At 63.0% G+C, this 25,963-nt stretch overlaps 1 protein-coding gene across 1 annotated transcript in view; it reads left to right on the plus strand.

Moving 5' to 3' along the window:
* HSPG2 (heparan sulfate proteoglycan 2) overlaps positions 1–25,963 on the plus strand; it is a gene marked incomplete in the record, with an annotated part of 174,537 nt that overhangs the window by 68,264 nt on the left and 80,310 nt on the right. The window contains 28 exon segments of the mRNA XM_034753680.1: positions 557–688; positions 897–1,041; positions 1,402–1,553; positions 1,929–2,075; positions 2,784–2,947; positions 3,458–3,637; positions 4,280–4,476; positions 5,662–5,809; positions 6,182–6,309; positions 6,438–6,524; positions 6,873–6,931; positions 7,137–7,204; positions 7,722–7,862; positions 9,430–9,606; positions 10,148–10,327; positions 10,728–10,846; positions 11,763–11,874; positions 12,636–12,749; positions 13,985–14,112; positions 14,270–14,356; positions 15,530–15,579; positions 15,943–16,022; positions 17,519–17,659; positions 17,763–17,954; positions 20,305–20,343; positions 21,437–21,538; positions 22,969–23,262; positions 24,175–24,264. Coding sequence (XP_034609571.1) covers positions 557–688; positions 897–1,041; positions 1,402–1,553; positions 1,929–2,075; positions 2,784–2,947; positions 3,458–3,637; positions 4,280–4,476; positions 5,662–5,809; positions 6,182–6,309; positions 6,438–6,524; positions 6,873–6,931; positions 7,137–7,204; positions 7,722–7,862; positions 9,430–9,606; positions 10,148–10,327; positions 10,728–10,846; positions 11,763–11,874; positions 12,636–12,749; positions 13,985–14,112; positions 14,270–14,356; positions 15,530–15,579; positions 15,943–16,022; positions 17,519–17,659; positions 17,763–17,954; positions 20,305–20,343; positions 21,437–21,538; positions 22,969–23,262; positions 24,175–24,264 — 3,653 coding nt within the window.

Raw genomic sequence — 25,963 nt, forward strand, 5'->3', positions numbered from 1 at the left:
TGCTGGTCAGGCTGAGGGGGTGATGTCAGCTGGGCAGGGGGCGATGCGGGTCAGGCGGGGGAGTGATGTCAGCTGGGCAGGGGGCGATGCTGGTCAGGCTGAGGGGGTGATGTCAGCTGGGCAGGGGGCGATGCGGGTCAGGCGGGGGAGTGATGTCAGCTGGGCAGGGGGCGATGCTGGTCAGGCTGAGGGGGTGATGTCAGCTGGGCAGGGGGCGATGCGGGTCAGGCGGGGGAGTGATGTCAGCTGGGCAGGGGGCGATGCTGGTCAGGCTGAGGGGGTGATGTCAGCTGGGCAGGGGGCGATGCGGGTCAGGCGGGGGAGTGATGTCAGCTGGGCAGGGGGCGATGCTGGTCAGGCTGAGGGGGTGATGTCAGCTGGGCAGGGGGCGATGCGGGTCAGGCGGGGGAGTGATGTCAGCTGGGCAGGGGGCGATGCTGGTCAGGCTGAGGGGGTGATGTCAGCTGGACAGGGGGCGATGCGGGTCAGGCGGGGGAGTATGGCCAGGCATTCGCAGGCTTATGCCCGCTAACCCCATCGTCTCATGCCCCCGCAGCCACCAAGGGCCCCGACGACACCTGCAGCCCCGACCAGTTCACTTGCGTGTACAGCCGCACCTGCATCCCGGCCAGCTACCAGTGCGACGAGGAGGCTGACTGCCCCGACCGCTCCGACGAGGTCGGCTGCAGTGAGTGCGGGTGTGGGGTGGGCTGTGGGGCCTTTCCCTCAGGGGGTGAGGGGTGGGATCAGCCAGCTGGCTTGGCAGTGGGGTTTCTGCCCTCCGAGGAGGGGTGGGAGAGCTGTGGTCCTGGGGTGCCCTCCCCTTGGAGCTGCTGTGGGGCAGCCTAGGCCTGGGGTGGGGGTCGCCCGCCTGCCTCACCTGGTTCCTCCCCCAGCACCGCCGCAAGTCATCACGCCCCCCGAGGAGTCCGTGCAGGCCACCCCCGGGCAGACAGTGCGCTTCCGCTGCGTGGCCGTCGGAGTGCCTACCCCCATCATCACATGGAGACTCAACTGGGGGCACATACCTGCCAACAGGAGGTAGGCTGGGGGTGGCCCAAGACAGCCCCGGGAGTGGGAGAGGTGGTTTCAGAAGAGGGCTCTGCAGTATGTGTGGGCTCTGCAGCGGGGAGGGGCGTTGCAGTGGGAATGCAGTGGGGGTTGGCATGAGGGGCTCTGCAGTGCGTGGGGGCACTGCAGTGGGGGAGGGGCGTTGCAGTGGGAGTGCAGTGGGTGTTGGCGTGAGGGGTTCTGCAATGTGGGGGGGCATTGCAGTGGGGGGGCTGTTGCAGTGGGAGTGCAGTGGGGGGTTGGTATGAGGGGCTCTGCAGCCCATCGGACCCTCTTGCCAGAGCTCCCTCCATTGGGACTTGCGGGCACTGCCCTTCCTCCCCTCCCCAGAGTGTCCATAAGCAGCGAGAACGGCCACGGGACGCTGACCATCCGGGACGTGAAGGAGGCCGACCAGGGTGCCTACACTTGTGAAGCCATCAATGCCCGGGGCATGGTATTCGGGATCCCTGACGGCGTGCTGAGCCTCATGCCCCGGCGTGGTGAGTCTGGGGCTCGACACCCGCCCTTCCCACCAGCTCTGCCAGCCTCAGACCTGGCCAGTGAGCGCAGGGCCCGGGGGATGGTTCACTTGTGTGTGACCTCCCCAGCTGTGGCCTTGCAGACCCTGGGGAGGGGGGAGTTGAGCCTGGAGGGGGAAGCAGGGTGGGCGCATCTGGGGCTCACCTGGGTGAGGTGAGGCCGGATGTTCCTGGTCAGTGATGGTCCCGTCACCCCCACCGTGGGCTCCATGGCACCTCTCTGCCCCACCCCATTCCCGCGTGGGGCTGCATCGCACCGGATGGGACATGGAGCCAGGTCCGTTATGTGCCCCCAGGGCGCCAGGGCCTATCGTGGTCTCTCTCCACTCCCGGCAGGTCCCTGCCCCGAAGGACACTTCCATGTTGAAGGTACCTCCAAGTGCCTGGCCTGCTTCTGCTTCGGCATCACCACGGCTTGCCATGGCACCAGCCGCTACCGGGACCAGATCCGCCTGCGCTTCGACACGCCCAATGACTTCAAGGGTGAGGGGCCGGGAGGGGCAGCTGCCAATACTATCCGGGCCCTGCCGTGCAACACACCCTCTTCCTCCCTGGGCCATGGGCACTGCCCTGTGGCTTTGCCAGGGCGAGAGTCTGGCTGTAGTTTCCCAGCTGGGCAGCACATCTCCCTGGGAGGAATGCCCCCCACCAGGGCTGTGAGCCCACCGAGGTGGCCTAGTCTCAGGCGTAGTGCTGAGGGCCTCGGCCCCCTGCTGCTGCCAGGCTAGCCGGGGAGGGCTGCCGTGGGCCATGGAAGGGTGGCTCAGGTTGGCTGCCCAGCTTGGAAAGCAGGTTAACTAGCAGTTAGTGGAACAGCCTCCAGAGTGGCTGGCTGCAGACAGGGCTGGGGTGGAGGGGTGTGTAGGGCCCTCATGGCTGGACAGTTTTCTCTCAGCTGGCTCCTGGCCAATCAGGCCCCACTCTGGTTCCTGGCTTGTGCAGCAGGTGCCCTCATGATGGGCCAAGGACTGGTACAGAGCTATTCCATGGACTCACTCTGGCAGCCAGACCAGCAGGGTCTTATCAGCCACAGCTCAGCTCTGGGGACAGGAGGAGGCTCGAGGGAGGGCAGCAGGTCTTGTGGTGGGCCCCTCGCAGCAGCCATCTCCCCTTGCAGCCCTGCCCCTCTCCATGTGGGTGAGTGCTGTGCTGGGAGCAGGGGGGCGCTGAGCCTTTCCTCCTCCTGGCCAGGTGTGAACGTGACGACACCAGCGCAGCCGGGGACGCTGCCCCTCTCCTCCACACAGCTCCAGATCGACCCCACCCTGCAGGAGTTCCAGCTCGTGGACCTGTCCAGGAGGTTCCTGGCACACGACTCCTTCTGGACATTGCCCAACCAGTTCCTGGGCAACAAGGTGAAGGGCCGGGACTGGGCACACCCCAGGGCAGGGAGGGGACAGCAGCCTGGGAGGGAAGGTGGCAAGTGGAGTAGCCCATCCCTCCGCTGGCACTCACTGTCCGTGGCACAGGGAAGTCCCCGCTCTGCTGCGGGACTCTGGAACAGGAACTGTGCCACCGTGCATGGCAGCCCAGTGCCACGTCCCCAGGGACCTGGTGACTGTGCATCCCGGCTGGTGCTGGAGGGCAGAGGGGCCCCTCTAGACACACAGCCAGCAGTAGCCTCGCGTGGGGTTAGAGCAGGGGCGAAGGCTCTGGCTGTACCCTGCCCATGCCCCAGGAGCGCCCCCTGCTGGCTGGCCACACACGACACAAGGTCTGGTGGGGTCCCGTCAGCACCATGATGGCCAGAGGCCCTGTGGAGGGTGAGGGAGGGGCTGGCAGGAGGAGGGACCATCTCTGGGTTCTTTGCCTGGGGCTGCCAGCTCCCGACTGCACGCTGACCTGAGCTCTGTCGCTGGTTGCAGGTGGACTCCTACGGCGGGTACCTCAGCTTCAAGGTGCGCTATGGGCTGGCGCGCGGCCAGTCAGAGCCCGTGCAGAAGTCCAACGTGGTCATTATGGGGAATGGGCAGAAGCTCATCTACCGGGTGCAGGTGCCCACCCAGCCGTCGGTCGTCAACCAGCGCCAGATTCACTTCACAGAGGTGGGTGCTGCTGGAGAGGGAGGGCTGGGCGCATGCGTCCCGTGCGGCCTGCTCTCTCAGCCGCCTGTGGCAATGACCGCGTGTTCAGCCTACTCCCTTGGCTTCCAGTAGGGCTCTTGCACCGTGCGGTGGGTGCTGTTCTGATGCTCATGCCGGCTGGCACTGCCGTTCCCGGCTGGCCCCTTGCAGCAGCGGGAGGCAGGCCCGGCCGGGCGACCGAGGCTCGTTCTGTGGCTCACCAAGTGCCCCCGCATGCCTGTGGGCAGCTCCAGGGCAGGCAAGGGCAGCGGGAAGCTGGGGTGAAGGAAACAAGATGCTGAGACCCGCCACTCGTTCTCAGCTCCTTAGCGAGACTGTCCCGCACTGGGCGTGATGCCCTCAGGAGAAACAGAGGCTGCCTTGGCTCCTCCCTGGCCCCTGATTGCCAGGAGCACTTGCCAGGGGATTCCCCTGCTCTCCAGTCACCGGGGCAGAGGTATGCGGACATGGTATGTCGCATCCAGTGCAGTTGTCAGTGCCATGAACAGGCTTCTGGAGCTGCGGGGTGCAGTGCTGGGTTGCCCCCCGGTCCGTATTGCCCTGTGTTCCTGGCACACACTCGGGAGGCGAATGCAACATTGTCCCTCCCTGGGCCTTTCCCAGGAGAACTGGCAGCATGAGTCGGGTGCCCCGGTGAGCCGGGAGACGCTGCTCCTGGCCCTGCAGAACCTGGAGAGCATCCTGGTGCAGACGGTCTACGACAATAAGATGGCGAGCGTGGGGCTGAGTGACATCGCCATGGACACCACCACCATGGAGCTCACCAGCCAGGGCGTGGCGCAAGGCGTCGAGGAGTGCAGGTGCCATCAGGAAACTGCCTGGGTTGGGCGGGGGGAGTCGCCTGCTTCCCAGGGAGCTCAGGGCCCCATCGTTCTGGGACCAAGGAGCCTGGGACTGGCTGGTGCCTCTCTTCCCTGTGTGCACTGTATAGCCAGGATGCACCATTGCTGCAACAAGGCCGGGGCCCAAACTCAGCTTGGTCCCCTGTGACAGGGTTGTGCCCTGCTGCTGTGCTGCAGGCCCCCCTGTGTGCCGTGGGTACCCCAGTGCCTGACACGAGTCCCCCCTGCATGCCACAGGTCCCCCCAGTGCCTGCCATGGGTCTCCCCTGCATGCTGCGAGTCCCCCCTGCATGCCGTGGGTCCCCCAGTGACTGACACGGGTCCCCCCTGCATGCCACAGGTCCCCCCAGTGACTGATGTGGGTCCCCTCAGCGTGCCGTGGGTCCCCACTGTGTGCCTGGGGTTCCCCAGTATGTGCAATGGGTCCCCCAGGGCCTGACGCAGTTCCCCAGCATCCGCTGCGGGGCCCCACTATGTGCCATGGGTCCCCCTTAGGTGCTATGGCTCAGGGAGGAGGCAGAAGGGCGCTGCGGGGAGGCAGGGGGGCGCTGCGGGAAAGCAGGGAGGCGCTGCGGGGAAGCGGGGTGCTGTGGGGAAGCAGGGGGTGCTGTGGGGAAGCAGGGGGGCGCTGTGGGGAAGCAGGGGGGTGCTGTGGGGAAGCAGCGCTGTGGGGAGGCAGGGGGGTGCTGCAGGGAAGCAGGGGGTGCTGTGGGGAAGCAGGGGGTGCTGTGGGGAAGCAGCGCTGTGGGGAAGCAGGGGGGCGCTGCGGGAAGCAGCGGGGCCCTGTGGGTAAGTACTGGAGACTGTTCAGTACCCTCAGAGCTGGAGCATCCCAGTCCCGAACCAAGGAAGGGCACCTGCCCCAGGGCATGACCCAAGGGACCAGCCTGCTCTCCCCAGCCCCTAGTGAGTCGGGGAGGACCACTCTGGCTGGCTCCCCTCCCCCACTGTGGGGACCCGACCATTGCTGCTCCGTCGCCTGCTGTGCTCTGTCCTGGCTCAGGCTCCATCCCCGCTAGAACCAGGATGAGAGGGCTCCCTGGGCCCACGGGATCACCAGGGGGAATGTCAGCCAAGCCCTTGGCTTTCTGTAGCCTGGGATTGTCCCACTCCCTGCGTCCAGCTCCTCCTGCTCCCTTCCAGGTGCCCCATCGGCTACTCAGGCCTGTCCTGCGAGAGGTGCGATGCCCGGTTTGAGCGGGTACGCGAGGGCCCCTACCTCGGCACCTGCTCCGGCTGCAACTGCCACGGGCACTCCAGCTCCTGTGACCGTGCCTTCGGCTACTGTCTGGTAAGGGACAGGGCCAGGCTACCACCTGGCCCCCCAGCAACGGAAGGGGTGGGGCAGACGCCAAGCGGGCTGGAGCGGGGCTCTGTGCATCACCCAGTCCCGGGCTCTCTCCTCTAGGGCATGTGCTGGCCAGTCCTACACCCGAGCAATGCCAGGTAGACCGTGGATGGGCAGTGTCACTCGTGACGTGCCCAGTCCAGTGCATGCTGGGACATCTGAGCGCAGAGGGGAGTCACGGGGCGGGAGGGGGCGGGCCTGTGCTCCCTTGTTCACGGTGTGGTGCTGCGCAGTGCGGGTGGCATTGCCTGCCGGGGGCACCGTGCCCCTCGCAGCTTCCTGGAGCCTCAGCGACCCATCTCCTCCCTCCCCCAGAACTGTCAGCACAACACAGAGGGGCCTCAGTGTAACAAGTGCAAACCTGGCTTCTTTGGAGATGCCACCAGAGGCAACGCCACGGCCTGTCGGTCCTGCCCCTGCCCCTACACCGTCTCCACGCGCAGGTGAGTGCTGGACGGGCACCACCCATGGCTCGCAGGGCATGGGCGCCCCATTGCTGGGCTGCTCTGCCTGGCTCCATGCTCCCCGGGGGCACGCAGGGCGCTAACCGTCTCTGCTTTGCTGCCTGCAGGTTCTCTGACACGTGCTTCCTGGACACGGACGGCCAGGCCACATGCGATGCCTGTGCCCAGGGATACACGGGGCGACGCTGTGAGAGGTGGGTCCCTGAAGCGCTGGTGGAGCAGGGGAGATGTTAGCCCAGGGCATTGGGGGGTTCTCCTAGATGGGGAGAGGTAAGCTGAGGGGGCCAGCTGGGCCTGGTCTTTGTGTGGGGGATGGGCAGCAGGGATGGCCCTGGCTCCACAGGAGGGAGAAGGGCAGGGGTTGGCATGGATCGGGGGAGCTCTTGGGGAACAGGACACTTGAGAGCTCTCCCACAGGGGGAGATGGATGGGTGCCCTCTGGGAAGTGGGGGGGTCAGGGAACCTGCCCTATAGAGGGGACACCCATGGCCTTGCTCCAGGAGGGCCCGTCTGACCCGGCGTCTTACTCGATTCCCCTGTAGCTGTGCCCCTGGCTACGAAGGGAACCCCATGCAGCCGGGCGGGAGATGCGTGCCAACTGGTGAGTACCTCCACGTGCCCTCTACCAGTAAGTGCCCCCGGCCCTTGGCACTGTGCTGGTCTCCTTCCCTCCACTGCTCATTGGCATCCTGGGAGAGACACCTCAGCCAAGCAGCCGGGGCTTCCCCAGGGCGTGGTAGCGGGAGATGAGTGGTTTGGAGGGTGGGTGAGTGTCTGACTGGCTGCAAACCCCTCTGCTTCCCCAGGTCAGGAGATCACGAAGTGTGACGAGCGGGGGAGCAGTGACTCCACAGGAGGCGCCTGCCGCTGTAAGGTACGGTGCGGTGTGGTGCTGCGCGGCGCTGTGTGGTGCTGCGCGGTGCTCTGTGGTGCTGCGCGGCATGGTACGGTGCTGCGTGGTGCTGCGCGGTGCTCTGTGGTGCTGCGCGGCATGGCACGATGCTGCGTGGTGCTGTGAGGCACGGTACGGTGCTGTGTGGTGCTGTGCGGCATGGTGCAGTGCTGTGTGATGCGGTGTGACACAATGCTACACTCCCCCTTCCCCGTGCTCCAGGGTCCCCAGACAGACACAGCTCTCCCTAGGGCCCTTGGCACCCAGCGCCAGGACTTGTTGGTGCCATGCCCACCTGAGAGTGGTGGGAGCCCCTTGCCAGAGGCCCAGATCCCTGGAGGACAGGCTGTATTGGAGCCAAGCCAGCGCCCCGGGGCACGCAGGAGCCCTCGGCCCTGCCAGGCTGGGGCAGTGTGTGTGGGGGTGCAGTGGGAGTAGCCCTGCTGCGTGCCCAGCCTGCGCCATGTTGCTCGGTGCCATCCCTCCATCTCTTCTGCAGCCCAACGTGGCGGGACGTCTCTGCAACGAGTGCACGTCTGGAGCCTTTTACCTGAGCGACCAGAACCCCGACGGCTGCCTGAAGTGTTTCTGCATGGGGGTGTCCCGGCAGTGCGCCAGCTCCTCCTGGAACAGAGAGCAGGTACCGCCCGCGGGCAGCACCTCTCCCCCCCCCGAGCCCCCCCCGGCCCCCCCCCCCCCCCCCCGAGAGACCCCCCTCAGAGCAGGTACCCCCCCGCGGGCAGCACCTCCTCCCCCAGAAACCCCCCTCAGAGCAGGTACCCCCCACAGGCAGCACCTCCCTGCCAAAGGCCAAGGGCCCCAGAGGGAGTGAACCTAACAGGTAATGAGCAAGTGATCCCTCCCCTGCCGTCCACTCCACCCTCTGACAGACAGAGGCTAGGGACACCATTCCTTACCCATCCTGGCTAATAGCCATTAATGGACTTAACCTCCATGAATTTATCCAGTTCTCTTTTAAACTCTGTTATAGTCCTAGCCTTCCCAACCTCCTCAGGTAAGGAGTTCCACAAGTTGACTGTGCGCTGCGTGAAGAAGAACTTCCTTGTATTTGTTTTAAACCTGCTGCCTATTAATTTCATTTGGTGACCCCTAGTTCTTTGTATTATGGGAATAAGTAAATAACTTTTCCTTATCCACTTTCTCCACATCACTCATGATTTTATAGACCTCTATCATATCCCCCCTTAGTCTCCTCTTTTCCAAGCTGAAGAGTCCTAGCCTCTTTAATCTCCCCTCATATGGGACCCGTTCCAACCCCCTAATCATTTTAATTGCCCTTTTCTGAACCTTTTCTAGTGCCAGTATATCTTTTTTGAGATGAGGAGACCACATCTGTACGCAGTATTCGAGATGTGGGCGTAGCATGGATTTATATAAGGGCAATAATATAGTCTCCGTCTTATTCTCCATCCCCTTTTTAATGATCCCTAACATCCTGTTTGCTTTTTTGACCGCCTCTGCACACTGCACGGACATCTTCAGAGAACTATCCACGATGACTCCAAGATCTTTTTCCTGACTTGTTGTAGCTAAATTATCCCCCATCATATTGTATGTATAGTTGGGGTTATTTTTTCCAATTCTGAGAATTTACTATTAATTCCTACCCTTTGTTCCCGGTCTTTTAACCAGTTCTCAATCCATGAAAGGACCTTCCCTTTTATCCCATCACAACTTACTTTACTTAAGAGCCTTTGGTGAGGTACCTTGTCAAAGGCTTTCTGGAAATCTAAGTACACTATGTCCACTGGATCCCCCTTGTCCACATGTTTGTTGACCCCTTCAAAGAACTCTAATAGATTAGTAAGACACGATTTCCCTTTACAAAAAACATGTTGACTATTGCTCAACAGTTTATGTTTCTCTATGTGTCTGACAATTTTCTATGTGTCTGACATAGACTCAGAGCAGGTACCCCCCGCGGGCAGTACCTCCCCCTCCCTGAGAGCCCCACCAGGCAGGTACCCCCCGCGGGCAGCACTTCCCCACCCAGAGACCCCCCTCAGAGCAGGTACCCCCTGCAGGCAGCACCTCCCTACCCAGAGACCCCCTCAGAGCAGGTACCCCCCGATGGATGTGCTCACCCCGCGCCAGACACAGAACCCCCAAGAGGGCAGTGAGGCGCAGAGAACCCAGGTGTCCTGCTCCAGGCGTAGGGCCGCCGGCTGACAGTGTTTGTGTTGCAGGTGCAGGCCATGGACGGTGAGTGGGCGCACTTCAGCCTAGCCAACCTGGCCAACACCCGCACAGTCAGCGAGGGCATCCGCTCCCTGAGCCACGCCGAGTTGGCCTTTTCCACCTTCCACGCCCTGCCCCGCGACGTCTACTACTGGGTGCTGCCTGACCGCTTCAAGGGAGACAAGGTGCCCCCCACACTCCACGGTGCCCATGGCTGAGACAGCCTCCCTCATGGCAGGCTGGGCTGGCAGCATCACCAGGCCTCTGTGCCCCATAGTGCAGGGGAAGGGTGGACACAGGGGGAGGGCGGGTGCTCCGGGGGCGATCAAAGGGATGGAGTGGGGGAGGCTATGGGTGGGGCCAAATGGTGGGAAGGGGGAGGCTGTGGGTGGCGGGGGCAGGGGATGCTGTGGGCAGGGCAGGGCGGTGGGATGGAGGAGGATATGGGCAGGGGGCTGGGCGGTGGGGATGGGGGCAGGGAAGACTGTGGGTGGGCCCGGGCCATGAGACCAGGGAGGTTGTGGGCAGAGCCGGATGGTGGGACAATGGAGGCTGTGGGGTCTGGGGGCTGGGTGGTGGGGTCGGGGCAGGATGTGAACAGTGGGCTGGGCAGTGGGTGGGGGTGGCTGTGGGCGGGGCTAGGCAGTGGAAGCAGGGAGGCTGTGAGTGGGGCTGGGCAGCCAGGGCATGTCCATTAGTCCAGCTGAGTGGCGCTGCCCCACGCAGGTGACCTCGTATGGCGGGGAGCTGCACTACACTGTTATGCACAGCGCGGCGCCCAGCGCCCAGCCCCTGCGCAGCCAGCCCGACGTGCTTCTGCGTGGCAACGGCATCTTCCTGGAGCACTTCGCCGAGACCGGCCCCCTGCCGGGGACCCCCACCCGCTTCACTGTCCCCTTCCGAGAGGTGAGAGCAAGGGTGGCCCCTGCAGAGCACCCCCTGCCGGAGCTCAGCCCCCAGGGAGTGGGATGGACCCCAGGACCCCTCACCCATCAGCACCTGCGGTGCCTGGGGGGCCCAAGGCTAACCCATAGTACCCTGCCAGGGTGCCCTGCCCTCACTCCCCAGTGACCTCTGCCCACTGACTGGCCCATCACCCCCGCGGGTGGAGCACATATGCCTGCTGCTTGGGGACATGCCACACTATAAAGTACCCAGAATCCCCTGCTCCACCAGCAGCAGCGACTGCTAGAGCGCCCCGGACTCCAACCTGTTGTAGCCTGTGTGCGGGGAGCGGGGCTGGCACAGATGGCACATGTGGATGGCAAGCGGCTGGTCACCCTGGCGTTTGCTGTGCCCTCCCTAGCGTGCCTGGCGCCGAGCTGATGGGCAGGCTGCCACGCGGGAGCACCTGTTGATGGCGCTGGCCGATATCGACCTCTTCATGATCCGGGCATCGTACACGGACAGGCCGGCGGAGAGCAGGTAACGTGGGCGCCGGGGACCAGCCCTGGTATCGGGCTCCAGCCTGGCAAGAGGCAGCGGGGGGCTCGGAGCAGGGGAGAAGCCGTCTTTGCTGGTGTCCCAGCTGTGCCTGTTCTGTGGGGAAAGGGCCAGTCTGCCAGGCTGAGACACGGTGCCAGCTATGACCGCTCCCCAGCCTTGTGCACACCCCACACGCATGCACCATACATACACACACATGCACCACACGCACACCACACATGCACCAACTGTGCACATGGACATGCCACACACACAAGTGTGCACACCCCACACACACGCACCCCCATCCCAGCCTCATAGACACACCCTCCGCACCAGACCCGAAACTCTCCTGCCAGTACCAGTGCAGCTCCCTGCTGGGGAGCCAGAGGCTGCAAGTTTTGGGCTCCCCCCTTCTTGTCCCCTGAAGCCTTCCTGCTCTTGACCCTGGCAGAGCCTCGGAGGAGGCCCTCCCTGGCAGTGGCTTGGGGCCCAGCTGATCTGGGGGGTCGGAGGCTGTTCCTTGGCCCAACGTGCCAGAGGGCAGTGCGATGGGACAGCAGGAGAGAGGCTGCTCTGAATTCAGCCGCGGTAGCTGCCTCTGCCTGCAGCATGGGTTGCTCCAGGGACCCCCCCTTCTCAAGCTGCTCTGTACCCCTTTGAAAGGCGGGGGTGCATCCCCTCTGCCGGGACAGGTGGGCATGGAAGGCTCCTGTCCCCCAGACGGGCCCATGCACAGAGGCTCCAGGATGGAGGGTGACCCTCGATCTCGTCGTCTCACCTGGGATCCCGTGAAGTCTGGCTGTGACCCTTGGGAGACCCCGGCCGGGGCCAGGGACTGGCTGTGCCCAGGCAGCCTGGCCCAAGCCTGTCTCTAAGCGGATGCTGAGCTCCCTCCTGGCCTTTTGTCTCCCAGGCTCTCCAACATCCACATGGACGTGGCCGTGCCCCATGCCACTGGCCTGGAGCGGGCGGTGGAGGTGGAGGAGTGCACCTGTCCCCCTGGCTACCGTGGCCCTTCCTGCCAGGTGAGTCTGGCCCTGGAGTAGGCAGGAGCCCATCCCCGCACACAGGGCAGCAGCGCCCCCTCTGGCTGGGGGGCAGCCTCCTCCGTGGCATTGGGAGCCATGCAGCAGGGGCATCTCCCAGGTCCAGAGACGACGACGCCTGGCGCTAGATGGCAGCTGTGGAGCGCAAGCCCACTGCTCCTCCCTCCAGCTGCCGGACAGCCCAGCTGGAGGGGCTGGTGTCCTGCTGGTGCCAGGCCTGGGTGGCAATGGGGCCCTCACCGGCGTACAGGGAGGCAGGGAGCGGTCCCAGTGTTGGGGAGGCGCTACCTGTCACCTTGGGGCAGTGTCTGAGCCGTATCATGGGGGCTGGGCAGCGTGCCCCATGCCAGCATGACAGCTGCACGGCCCATTTGGAACCAGAGGGCCAGGGGGTCCATAGGCCAATGCTGAGTTAGTCTGATCCATGTGCCAGACCAACCTCACTGCTGCTATGTGTGGCGCTGACTCTGGGGGGGAGGGGGCAGGGCGCATGGAGGGCAGGGTTGTAGCAAGAAAGGCCACAGCCTCCCAACCATTCTGAGCACGGAGTCCAAAGGACAAAGCTCCCTGGGAGACCCTCCCTTGGCCTGAGCTGGAGGGAGGGGTCTGGGGGAGGCATACCTTGCCTGGCACCGGAGGAGGGTCCCAGCCCTGCCTGGCGCCGGGGGAGGGTCCCAGCCCTGCCTGGCGTTGGGGGAGGGTGGATTTAGGAACCCACTGGCCCTGTTCTCTCCCCCAAGGACTGCGATGTGGGCTATGCTCGCACCACCAGCGGCCTCTACCTGGGTACCTGCAAGCGCTGTGACTGCAGCGGGCACTCAGGCGAGTGTGATGCCGAGACAGGAGACTGCCAGGTGAGCCCTGCCCCTGTGAGCCGCCCATGGCTGGCGCTGCTGCCCTATCTGGGGCGTGTCCGCGAGGACGTTGTGTGACTCAGCAGGGATGTCCAATGCCATGTGACATCCTGCACTTTGCCCTGGCCTGGCTGCTCCCAGGGGTTTCTGTGGGGCTTGGAGCAGAGGGCCTGTGCCCAGAGCCATGCCAGCCAGCTCCCCTCAGGGACCCCTCGGTGAGCTCCCTGGCTCTGGGGGATGAGTCTGGCCTGGGACAGGCAGTGGGTGCCAGCAACCTGTGCAGCACCTTGTGGGGTATCTGGGGCTCCAAGTTCCTGGGCAGATGCCAGGCAGCAGTGAGAGTGAGGAGGCGTCAGGGTGGTGCTGGCAGGGCCTGGCTATAAGAGATAAGAACATAAGAACAGCCAGACTGGGTCAGACCAAAGGTCCATCTAGCCCAGTATCCTGTCTTCTGACAGTGACCAATGCCAGGTGCCCCAGAGGAAATAAACAGAACAGGTAATCATCAAGTGATCCATCCCCTGTCGCCCATTCCCAACTTCTGGCAAACCGAGGTTAGGGATGCCATCCCTGCCCATCCTGGCTAATAGCCATTGATGGACCTATCCTCCATGAACTTACCTAGTTCTGTTATAGTGTTGGCCTTCACAACATCCTCTGGCAAAGAGTTCCACAGGTTGACTGTGCGTTGTGTGAAGACATACTTCCTTTTGTTTGTTTTAAATGTGCTGCCTATTAATTTCATTTGGTGACCCCTAGTTCTTGTGTTATGTGAAGGAGTAAATAATACTTCCTTATTTACTTTCTCCACACCAGCCATGATTTTATAGACCCTTATCACATGCCCCCTTAGTCGTCTCTTTTCCAAGCTGAAAAGTCCCAGTCTTATTAATCTCTCCTCATACGGAAGCCGTTCCATACCCCTAATCATTTTTGTTGCCCTTTTCTGAACCTTTTCCAATTCCAATATATCTTTTTTGAGATGGGGCGACCACATTTGCACACAGTATTCAAGATGTGGGCGTAACATGGATTTATACAGAGCCAATATGATATTTTCTGCCTTATTATCTATCCCTTTCTTAATGATGCCCAACTTTCTGTCCACGTTTTTGTCTGCTGCTCCACATTCAGAGAACTATCCACAATGACTCCAAGATCTCTTTCTTGAGTGGTAACAGCTAATTTGTACCCCATCATTTTATATGTATAGATTCCTTCTCTTTCCTTCTCAGAACTGCCAGGACAAAACCGAGGGCACCAGGTGCGAACGCTGCCAGCCAGGTTACTATGGCGATGCCCAACGAGGGACCCCAGCAGACTGCCAGCCCTGCCCATGCCACGGGCCATACGCAACCAGCCAGTACGTCCCCTGACAGCCTGGGGCAGTCCCACCTCACAGGGCTTCTGCTCACTCCATGTCTTGTGTCTGTCGGTCCATGGGGTGGGCTGCGGGGTGGACAAGGCTGGGCCAGGGGCAGGGCTGGGCTGGGCATGACTCTTCTTCATCCTCTTCTCAGGGCCACGAAAACCTGCTTCTTGGACACGGACGGACAGCCCACATGTGATGCCTGCACCACGGGCTACGTGGGACGCCAGTGCCAGAGGTACGGGGGGGTGCCAGTCTGTCCCTGCCCAGACACCACTCAGGGACTGCCCCATGCACCCTGCTTGGCTCACCTGAGTGTCAGTCTGTGCCCGCCCTGGGGGTCTGGGGCTGTGGAATTGGCACTGACTTCATGGTGCCAGGGGTGCCCCCGAATGCAAGTGTAGGCCCAGCAAGGCTCCTGACACTGGCACTTGGAGAAGGGAACCCCTCTAGGCCCAGCTAGCCCAGCCCAGCCTGTCTCCTGCGGAGTCGAATGGGTCTCGGAGCTCGGGGTGCCAGGGCTCTGGGCTTGGTTAAGGACTGTGGGGCTGGGGCAGGGGGCTCAGGTGGGAAGGAAGCTCCTCCAGCCCTAGTGCTGAGGCCAGGGCTCCCCGTGCTCCTGCCCAGCAACCAGCCCCCGAATGCTCTGGGGGGGCCTGATTCTTCCCCCAGGGGGACGAGTAACCCCTGTCGGGCCAGCGAGAGCCACACATGTTGGGGGGGAATAGGCCAGATGGAGAGCTCAGGGCGCCCAACTCCAGGCTGGAAGCAGCACGAGGGTAGCAGAAATACAAAGAGCCAGACCAGAGTTGGGGGGGCAGGGAGGGTGGGGGGTGAGGGGCTGTGCGTGAGTGGGCTGTGGGGTATGGGTGTGGGGGGGTGGCTATGTGGGAGGTGGAGATGCAGGACTGTGGAGGAGGGGTGAGAGGTGGGACTGTGGGGGCATGGGAGGCGGTGTGGGAGGGTATGGGGGGAGGGGTTGTGGGTAAGGGGGCTATATGGGGTATAGGTGTGGGGGTGCAGCTGTGTGGGGAAATGGGGGGTAGGGCTGTGGGGTGTGGGGAAATGGGGATGGGGCTGTGGGTGAGGGGACTGTGGGGTATAGGTGTAGGGGGGTGCGGCTGTGTAAGGGGCTGGGGCTGTGGGTGAGGGGGTTGTGTGGGGAAATGGGGGTGGGGCTGTGGGGGGTGCGGCTGTGTGAGGGGGTGGGGCTGTGGGTGAGGAGGCTGTATGGGGAAATGGGGGTAGGGCTGTGGGGTATGGGTGTGGGGGGTGGAGGGTGGAGGTGCAGGGCTGTGGGTGAGCGGTGGGACTGTGGGGGAATGGGGGCTGTGAGCGGAAGGAGCGGCTGGGGTTTGGTGGGCACAGCCAGCTCCCCATGTGACCAGGAGGTCTCTTCCTTTGCCCCCAGGTGTGCTCCTGGCTATGTGGGGAACCCCAGCCTGGGACAGCCCTGCAGAGGTGAGTGCCATGGAACGAGTGGCAGCTGGTTCTGGGGGGGTCCTTGGGATGAGACTAGGGTTCAGGCCCGGCGCCAGGGCTGTCAGGAAGGAAGGGGCCCCACTGAGTCGTGCGAAATCCCCAGCGCCCAGGAGCCAACCCCATGCAGTGCCCTTGGGGTGATGGGGCCCAGTGCCTGTGAAGGGGCTCCCCTGCGGGGTCCAATTGTGGGGGAGATTGAAGGAGCCCCAGCCTGTGGGCAGGGCAGAGCTGGCAGTTACCCCTGGAGCAAGAGGGTGCTGGGCTCGGAGCCCCTCCATTGCTCGGCCCCCAGGCGACCAGGCTCAGGAGTAACAGCTCTTCTCTTCTGCCTCCTTGCTCTAGAGCTCACCGGACACTGCAGCTGTGACCCCCAAGGCAGCGTGAGCAGGCAGTGTGATGCCAGCGGGCAGTGCCAGTGTAAGGTGAGAGAATACCTCCCTGCTAGCAAGTTCCTGCCAGGGACCCGTCGGGGAACCTAGCTCCACTCCTCCCCAATCGCCACCCCCAGCGCGTCTCCATGGGGGCGGGGGGCTCTCAGGGTGCTGCAGGCTGACGCTCCCAGCCGCTGCTCTCACGCAGGCTGAACTGAGCCAGGGACACACAATGCTGGTGGAGCTGGGACAAGAACCCAGGAGTCTTGGGCCCAGCCCACTGCTGTAATCTCTTCCCCACTCCCTTCCTAGAGCCAGGAGTCCTCACTGCTCTAACCACCAGACCCCACTGTCCCAGATCCACTGGATCCGTGCTACAGACCCAGCTTTGGAACAGTCTCTTGGAGGAACCGTTCAGTGGGCCAAACCCTCAGGGGTCTCACTCTTCCTCCAGGGCAGGGCCTGTGGCCTGACCACCTCCTAGCCTGGACTTCTGGGGCTCCAGTCCCCCTGCTTCACACTGTGAGCTCTGTGCAGCGAGTCCCACTGAGCCAGACTCCCGTGGAGCCTTGTGCGCTGTGCAGGGGTTAACGCCCCTCACCCAGCGCTGTCACAACAGCCGGGTTCATTCAGCAGCTGGAGCCCAGCATGGGAAGTCCCCAGGTTAGCCCAGAGAACTGAAGGTGAAAGCACGGCCCATCCTGGTCAGCCCAGGGCCCAGCCAGGGGAACAGTGAACCCACTGTTCAGGCTCCATTTGTCTCTCCATCTGATTGGGTTGGCCGTTGGCTTCTCACATACTCCACTGATGTGGAATCGGCCATCGCCAATCCTTTTTAATGACCGGGTCCAGCTCAGTCAGCCTGGCGACACTCCTACCTGTGTTCCAGCCTGCCCTGAGAGCCCTTCCTCCCATCTGAAAAATATAGGGGAAACTGAGGCACACATAGGAGACATAAATCTTACAGAAATGTCCCACTTTGTGACACCTACTCCCTGTTCTTGTTAACATCGTATGCTAAGCGTAACTGGCTCTCCTGTGTCTGACGCTGAGCTGTCCTCGGTTCCCCAGAGCCGCACTGAGAACAAAATTCCCAAGCTGAGTTGTTCTTTGCACCTCACCCTTGTGCCTGCCCAGTGCTGCTGACAGCTCTCACTGGGCTGCCCTGGCTGTTGGGTAGCTGGCCTATGCCCATGTGCATTGAGCCTGCACCCTCTGCCTGGCCCCCACCAGTGATGGCTGAGATCTTCACCAGTCTGTGTGCCTGAATGCGGGGACTTCCTGCCTGCCCCTGACACGGGGGAGGGGAGCAGGGTCCCTGGGGGAGAGGATCCCTCCACAGCTGCCCCAGGATTCTGCTCCACTTACCATTTCGTTCCTGTGCTCCTGGCCCAGTTCATCGCTGGGACGTGGAGGATGCTTGGGGAATTCCAGCCCTGGGGAACAGGATGGGGCTGGTCGGACCCCCAGCCAGTTGGGGTCACTCAACCATCTCCCCGGCTGTTGGGCCGTTTCCTCAGCCCCTCGTCTGTCCCATTCTCTTGCAGCCTCACGTGGAGGGTCCCTCCTGCAGCAGCTGCCGTGCCCACCATTTCCACCTGAGCGCCGAGAACCGCGAGGGTTGTCTGCCCTGCTTCTGCATGGGTGTGACCCAGCAGTGCACCAGCTCCTCCTACTACCGGGGCCTGGTAAGAGCCCATCTCCCCAAGCCTCCCGGTCCAGTCCCGCAGGGTGCCTGGCTTGCAGGGGCCCCTGGTTGGATTCACGTCCCCCGGTGTCTGTTCCCGGCAGGTCACTAGCCCCTTCCTCCCGGGCGACTTCCAGAACTTCGCCCTGGTGAACCGCCAGCACAGCACCCGCGTCGTGACCGGCTTCGTCGTGGAGCTGTCAGCCGAGGGGCCGCAGCTCTCCTTCGGGCGCTTCGGCCAGCTGGGCCAGGAGTCCTACTACTGGCAGCTGCCTGGGCCCTACCAAGGAGACAAGGTATGGCAAGAGCCCAGGGCCCTGCCCGTCTCCCTGCCCCACCGTGGCTGGAGAATGGTTGAGGGGCCCTCTGGGGCCTGGCCCATGGCGCGTGTCTGTGCGAGAGCTCTGCATGCCCGGGGCTGGCACCCTGAGGCCCTGGGCTCCTGCACTGGACCAGTGATGCACCCGGCTCTCCTCCAGCTCTGCCGAGCAGTGGCTCTCATAGTGCTTTACAGAGGGCAGTACTGTGAGCCCTGTGGTACATATGGGGAAACTGAGGCACAGGCCTGCGCTGTTGTATCTCCTGGGCCACTGTCATCAGCGTGTGATCCCTGAACCTATGAGCACCCCCGTCAGCCCCATGCTGAGGCCAGAGTCCCGGGCAGGGGATAGCACTGGCTCTAATGGGCCCCGTCCCTGAGGTAAGCAGTACCATCGCCCCTTGGAGACCCCCCCAGACCCCTACCTCACACGGACCCAGCCGTGCCGACAGCCCAGGGAATGTGACCCATGGGGCTGAGCAAGCACAGAGCCCATCCCCTGGGGATTGCAGCTGAAGGGGGCATGAGCTCTATCAGGAGCCTGGGGGCTGTGGCTCTGTCTCTGGGAAGGGGATTTGCCCCACGAAGGCAGGGTTGCCTAGTGGATAGGGACTGAGGTGGGACTCAGGAGACTGGGGCTCAGTTTCTCTGGCCTCTTGTGTGACCTTGGGCAAGTCACTTACCAGCTCTGTGGCTTTGCTCTCTGCAGCCTGAGGGCTGTGCCGCCTACTCCCAGCAGGAGCCCACTCTAGGGGCTTCGAGACGAGCAAGGTCCCGGCTCCCTGGTGGCCTCCGTGGGTCTGTCTACACTGTGCAGTAACCCCAGGCTCTGACTCAGATTTGAGCCCAAGCCCTTCCTCTGTCCACACAGAAATCAGGCAGATTCAGGCGTGCAAGCCCACAAACCCTGGCTCCTAGGACCCTGCTGGGCATTCGGTCAGAGCCTAGGTCCAGCCACGACTTGGCTCCAAGTGTGGACACAACTCGAGCTGCAGCCCCAAGGCAGGGCTGTGCAGTGCAGTGTGGACGTGTTTGCACGGGGCCAGCCATCGCAAGCCCAGCTTTCCAACGAGTCGACAAGCACGGGTCCCAGTCATGGGTTTCCATGCAGTGTAGACACCCCGTGGCATGATGCCCAAGTAGGCAAATCGGCACCCGGTGCTTAGTAGATGTGCTCGCCGTGCGGTGATGTCCCAGGATCACAGGACAGCGTTGTGTCTGGAATGGACTGTACTTACTCCAGACACCCCTTCCCCACAGGGGGCAGCACTGGGCCAACGCAAGGGGGGCAGAGCTGGGGGCTGCATTCCACACCCACTGCTCCCCCTGGCTGGGCGTTTGTTCTAGATCAATCAGCTCTGCCCCCCTTCCCTTGAGCCCCAGCAGGTGGAAGAAGAAAATGACTCTGCCCTTACAGGGGGAAAGGGCCCGATTCACTGTCTGTGACCAGGGGAATTTGTTCCTTCCCTGGGTGCTAGCTGTGTGCCGGCAGTGCCCACTGTGTGCCGGGAGCACCAGCCATTTCTCAGGAGTGCCTGTCGTGTGCCAGCAGTGCCCGCCGTGTGCCGGGAGCACCAGCCATTTCTCAGGAGTGCCCACCGTGTGCTTGGAGTGCACCTGTGTGCCGGCAGTGCCCGCCGTGTGCCCGGAGCACAGTCCCACATGGGTCCGTCCCTGCCCTGGGCTCACAGGCACATTCAGCACAGACTGTGCCGCATGCAGACAGGGCATGCAGGGGATTGCTGGGAGGAGGGCGTCTGGTTCGCGAGTTGGAGGGTGCGGATGAGAGCGGGAGGTGAGTGCGCAGGGAGGGTGAGAAGAATGAATGGCAGGAAGGCTGGGGGCTTGGCAGTGAGAGGAGAAGCTGGAGAGGGCTGTGGAAGAGCCGTGGGACAGGAGGAGCCAGGTTCGCACTCTGCAACTGGCTCCGAGGAGCAGCTGTCCAGCTGAGCCAGACAGGGAGGGGGGCAGATAGTGTGCCAACCATCTGTCACCAGTTCCTGGGCCCCAGGAGTGGGGAGTGCTCTATCCTGACCCCTCCTGTCTGTTGGCCCCAGGCTGGCCTGGGGCTTTGCTCAGCCCTGCAGTGGAGTGTCCATGGCAAACCTCTGCTGCCTCAGTCCCAGCCTGGCTCGCGGTCAGCACCAGGCCGACAGCTGCTGGGCGGGCGGGGGCGGCTCGGCTATTCAGCCATCTGGAAGGGATTTCCTGCGCGTGGGCGGTTTGGCTGGGCTACGCTGGGTGCAGGTGGGCTCCTGGCGCTGTTCACTTGTCCTCAGTAACCCCGCTCTCTCCTCTCCCTCCCGCTTGCCCCCTCCGTTAAACAGAGAGAAATCTATTTTGCCCGGATGCGCCGTGCGCACAAGGTACTAGGCATGGGCACCGCATGGTGGGGGCGTGAGCATGGAGTGCACCGTGGGGCTGCCGATCTAACCTGCAGTGTCGGCCTGGGGCAGCCAAGCTCTTGGCTCCCAAGGGTCCTGGAGTCCATTGGCCTGGGGCATGTGGCCCTCCTGGATAACCTGGCAAACAAACGGTCATCGGAGAAGTGGCTGGAAGGGGTGTGACTTACCCACCTGCCAGGGGAGGGGCTCGCCTGCAGGGGGCGTGGCTTACTCACCTTTGAGGGGAAAGGGCCCTGGCTTACCTACCTGCTGGGGAAGGGGTGTGGCTTATCTCAGCCCCTCTCCCCCATCTTTGGGACAGAGCTAATTACATGGAATTTGCATGTTACTAAGCCCCTGGGGGCATTCGGCCAAACCCAGCGCTGGATTGTCTGGGGTGTCCTGTCAGGGGGCCTTGCCAGTGGGAGGGGAAGGGGCATGGCAGGTTCTGTTGTGGCCAGGATAGCCAGGCCGGGGTGGACGTTGCCCATGCCTTTGCCCAGTGCTTGGCAGAGTAGCACCTGGTGTTTCTAACGAATAGTCCAGGCCTCAGAGCCATCTGCCCGGCACCCACCGTGTCCTCGCTCCCAAGGAGATGGCTCGCAGTCACGGGAGCCCCCCAAATTGGGATCCTCATGGCACTGAGCCCTGCTCACCACTGTGGGCAGGAGAGTCAATGTGTCCCTTTCCCCTCTGAGTCGCCCCCACCAATGCCCCCTCCTGGCCTGGGCATGGTTGAGCCTGGCACTGGGTCCCCAGTGTTCATGGGGGGGACATGCCCAGGGTAACCGGCTCTGGGTGGCATTTTTGAGAGCACGGTAGCTTATAGCGATGACAGCAGCGGACACCTCGGTGCCAGGAGAATCCCCTCCCCTCCCCAGGCCAGTGTGCAGAGGCAGTGCCACGGGGACTCGCCCACGTAGCTGCTCATGGAGCTGTAGCATGCAGTGTGTGGCAACCCTGGCCTGTGGCACTGGGCGCAGCCAGGGGCAGGTGGGTGAAGGGTGTGAGGGCTGCTCATGCCCCCTGGCTGGGAGGGCCAGTGGGTTCATAGCCCTCTTGTGCCTCCCATCAGAATGGCACATCCCTTACGGAGGACCAGCTGCGGAAGGCTGTGGCCGCGGGTAGGATCCTGGGCTCTGGAGGGGGCAGCCGCAGGGTTAGACGAGTGGCTAAGGTAATGGGCGAGCATTGGCATGGGCATGCTCTGCAGTGATTGGCAGGTCAGAACCCCTGCTTGGACTCTGTGGGGCTAGAACTCAGAGGGGCTGGGACTAGGGGAGGATCTAGGAGGCTTCGCATTATGCTCTTACTCAGTATTTTTCTGTGCTGCCTGTGCCCACCAATCTGCCAACCCTGCCCCACTCTCTGACCCAGGCCAGCCAGCCAGTGCCCTGCTCCCCCCATGGCAGCCAGCGCCCAGCCCCACAGCACTCCCTGTCCATTGCAAGCAAGCACCCAACCCTACCCGGCTCCCTGCCATGTGCTGTGTGTTTGGCCCCATGCTGGTGACTCTCCCTGTGACCCATGCACCGGTTTGGGGTCCAGCTGGCCATGGCCCACATTGCACCCCCTTTGGCATCATGACGGGAGGTGCCCTGGTACCATTTGCTGGTGCCACGGAAGCTAACTGTTCCACAGCAGCAGGGTGCGGCAGCCCCAGTGCATGGGGGCCGTGCGGAGATGGTGCTGCCCCCACAACCAGAGCCTTGGGCTTCTCCCCAGCTCAGTGGTGGGAACAGCAGGCCAAAGGCAGCCAGGCCATGGCCCTGCCCTACTGGTTGAGGCCAGGTGTCCCAGGCTGGCTATTGCCGTGTGGCATGGAGATCGCCCCTAGACTGCCAGGTGCCTAGCTGTGCTCCGAGGAGACGTCCTGCCAGCAGCTGCTGCAGGGCACCTGAGTGGGGCCCTGCCCTTGAGGCTCCCGCTGCAGGCTGCTTTCAGGGGGTGCTGTTTGGAGAAGGCCCAGCATCCCTGGCTCCATCCTGTCCCCGTGTGGCATGTGGGTTCAGTACCGCCCTTCCCCAGGCTGGGGCGTGGGTGGGTGGGGGTCAGTGCTGTTCTGTCCCGGCATTATGCATGGGCAGTACTTCCCCATCCTGCTGTGGCATGGTGTGTGGGGTTGGCACTGTGCCCAGTGTGGGGTTGGTGCTGTGCCTGGCGTGATTTGTGGGGTTGGTGCTGTGCCCAGCGTGGGGTGTGGGGTTGGTGCTGTGCTTGGCGTGGGGTGTGGGGTTGGTGCTGTGCCTGGCGTGATTTGTGGGGTTGGTGCTGTGCCCAGCCTGGGGTGTGGGGTTGGTGCTGTGCCCGGCGTGATTTGTGGGGTTGGCGCTGTGCCCAGCGTGGGGTGTGGGGTTGGCACTGTGCCCAGTGTGGGGTTGGTGCTGTGCTTGGCGTGGGGTGTGGGGTTGGTGCTGTGCCTGGCATGATTTGTGGGGTTGGCGCTGTGCCCAGCGGGGTGTGTGAGGTTGGTGCTGTGCCCAGCGTGGTGTGTGGGGTTGGCACTGTGCCCAGCATGGTGTGTGGAGATGGCACCGCCCGGCATGGCCACTCCCTGCTCTCAGGTCACTCACTGGCTCTCCCTGTCCATCCCCTCCCCGCCCTCAGGCTGACGAAGCGCAGTGGAGGCTGGATGCTGAGATCTGGGAGCTGCTCTCTGGCTTCGCCGTGGGGCAGGTGGCCTCTCCACACAGCGCTCCGGCCCCCATGGGTAGGGCCGCCCCAAGGCCCCGGGCCCAGCTAGCAGGCCTGCAAGGCCCCCCCGCCGCCCGGCTGGCTCACAGCCCCCCTCCTCGCCCTCTCCTGGCCGCATCTCCCCAGTCCTCCTCCTCCTCGAAGACGTCTTCATCCCCTGCTTCCCTGGCCGCCCCGGGTTCGCCCCTGGCACCGCGGGCCCTGCAGGTACAGCCGTGGCTGTTTGTGACACTGCTCATGGGCACTGGGGAGCAGGGCAGGGGGCTGCCCTGGCTGGGTTCCCCTCCCCTGACTCTGGCTCTTCCCAAGCCCTGGCTCGCTGGCTCACCCCCTCCCCCGCCAGTGCGCCGCATCCTCCCCCCACCCTGTAGTGTGCACCTCAGCCGCTCTCCCTGGCGTGGGGACTCGGAGTGCTCCCTGATACCCGCCTCCCTCCTGCCCCCCTCCTCACCACCCTCCCCCTGCCTTTGCTGCTCTCCCCCATCCTCTCCCCGCCTTCACTGTCCTCCCCCTGACCTCTCCCACACTCTTCCTGCCTTCACTGTCCTCCACCTGCCGTCCCCCCACCCTCTCCCTGCCTTCACTGTCCTCCACCTGCCGTCCCCCCACCCTCTCCCTGCCTTCACTGCCCTCCCCCACCTTCATTGTCCACCCCTTGCCCTCCCCCACCTTCACTGCCTTTGCTGCCCTCCCCCACCCTCTCCCTGCCTTCACTGTCTTCCCCCTGCCCTCCCCCACCCTCTCCCTGCCTTCACTGTCCTCCACCTGCCATCCCCCCACCCTCTCCCTGCCTTCACTGCCCTCCCCCACCTTCATTGTCCACCCCTTGCCCTCCCCCACCTTCACTGCCTTCGCCGCCCTCCCTCCACCTTTGCTGCCCTGCGTGAAGCTGTTTAAACAGTGTCTGCAAATGGAATCAGTCGTAGGCTCTGCTGCTCCTGTCCGAGGCCCCTCCGGCAGACCAGTGGTCTAAACTCCACCCCACCCGTCTCCGGGTCTGTGGTCTCCTTCCCCACCAGTCAGTCTATGCCCTGCAGTGCTGTCTCGGGCCTATGGCCTTGCCCCCTCAGACACTGCCTCCCCGACTGAGCCCTCCCTTGGTCTCTTGTGTTGCTAAAGCCCCAGCGGGAAGCATTGCTCAGACCTCGCTCCCAGGAGTCCAGCAACCTCCTCTCCCAGGGCCCCAGGCTTGCTGCTGTGGCTGAGAAGGTACCGGAGGCCAGGGCGTGCCCACCTGCATGGCCTGCGCGGGGCTCTACACGGCAGAGGGGTTTGGTACACACAATGCCGGGGGTGGCACTGCATGTCCCGAGGAATGGCATCTGATACTTGCAGTAGCGTGCCCCGGCCCCTGTTCGGAAGGCAGCCGTCTGTCCGGGGTACTGCAGGCCAGAGGCCAATCTCGCTCTCCCGGCGGGGCTCTGCCGGGGTGAAAGCGCTTGGGAACGAGAGCTTCGTTTGCCAACTGAAGACTATGGCACAGCAGCTCCCCTGGCATCCCCGGCCAGCCCTTCCCAGCTAAGCAGACCTTGCATAGTAGCATGCCCAGGCCTGGGCTGGAGCACCACTGCAGTGGAGCCTAAGGGCCGGATTCAGAGCTGATGTAGATGGTGAAAGCCCAGCACTTTCACCCCATTGACCCAGCCCGTGCATGGGCCTTCCTGCCCATTGCCGTGCCCTGGGAATCTGTCCCACTCGGGGGTGACGGAGCCTGGCCTGGCTCGGGGCGGTGGAGGTGCCGTCGGGATTGTGTGGTTTGCTGTGGAAGTCCTTGAACTCTGCCTGTGTGTGCATGTGCGTGTGCAGGTGGCTACAGCAGCGCAGTCGTCCCTGACAAGTCTCTGTGGGGCTCCCTGCGGCTGGGAACAGCTGGTGCTCCCTGCTGGTCAACCGCAGACGGACAAGGGGGGACGGGGGTTTCCTAGCTGTGTTCCCTAAGTTGTCCTGCTCTGGGAGGGGATGGGTTAGACTCTCTCCAGGGAGACCCTTGTGGGGGACTTCAGCCCCCAGCATCTTACCCAGGGTCACCCTGCCCCCACAGTGACCAACAGGAGCTCTCCCGCACAGGCTGCCAGGCATGTCTCCTGTGGTGAGGCTGCCCCTCTGCCCCCAGCTGAGCACGGCTCCAGCCTGCAACGCCCAACCAGGCCGCATTTTTTCTAATGAATAGGAAATTCCACCCATCTGGGAAAACAGCCCCTTGCATCAGGCCAATGCTGGCTCCAGCTTTCCTGCCACGCCTCTAGGTACCGCTTCATGACAGGCACAGTCTTCAGCATGGCCAGGGCTCCTCCCTCCTGGGGCTAGTGGCAGTGGAGCTAGAGCACAGCTGGGCCATGGCCAGGGGGAGCTCCGGGAAGCTGGGGCACGGATGTGCTCCAGCCTGGCACTGCTGGAGCCTTGGGTACAATCTTAGCTTGGCTCACAGGTGTGATAACTGCACTGGGTCTCGTCCTAGGCCCTAGTGGCCCCTCCCACCCCCCATTGCAGGGTGACAGGTTTCAGAGCGGAGCCGTGTTAGGCTGTATCCGCAAAAACAATGAGGAGTCCTTGGGGCACCTTAGAGACTAACACATTTACTTGGCCATAAGCTTTCATGGGCTAGAACCCACTTCATGAGATGCATGGAGTGAAAAATACAGGAGCAGGTATAAATACATGAAAGGATGGGGGTTGCTTTACCAAGTGTGAGGTCAGGCTAACGAGATAAATCAATTAACAGCAGGATACCAAGGGAGGAAAAATAACTTTTGAAGGGGTAAGAGAGTGGCCCATTACAGACAGTTGACAAGAAGGTGGGAGTAACAGTAAGGAGAAATTAGTATGGGGGAAATTAAGTTTAGGTTTGTAATGACCCAACCACTCCCAGTCTTTATTCAGGCCTAATCTATGCAGGGCCGGCTCTAGG

The sequence above is a fragment of the Trachemys scripta genome, chromosome 19 (assembly GCF_013100865.1).
Source record: "Trachemys scripta elegans isolate TJP31775 chromosome 19, CAS_Tse_1.0, whole genome shotgun sequence".
Taxonomy (NCBI): domain Eukaryota; kingdom Metazoa; phylum Chordata; order Testudines; family Emydidae; genus Trachemys; species Trachemys scripta.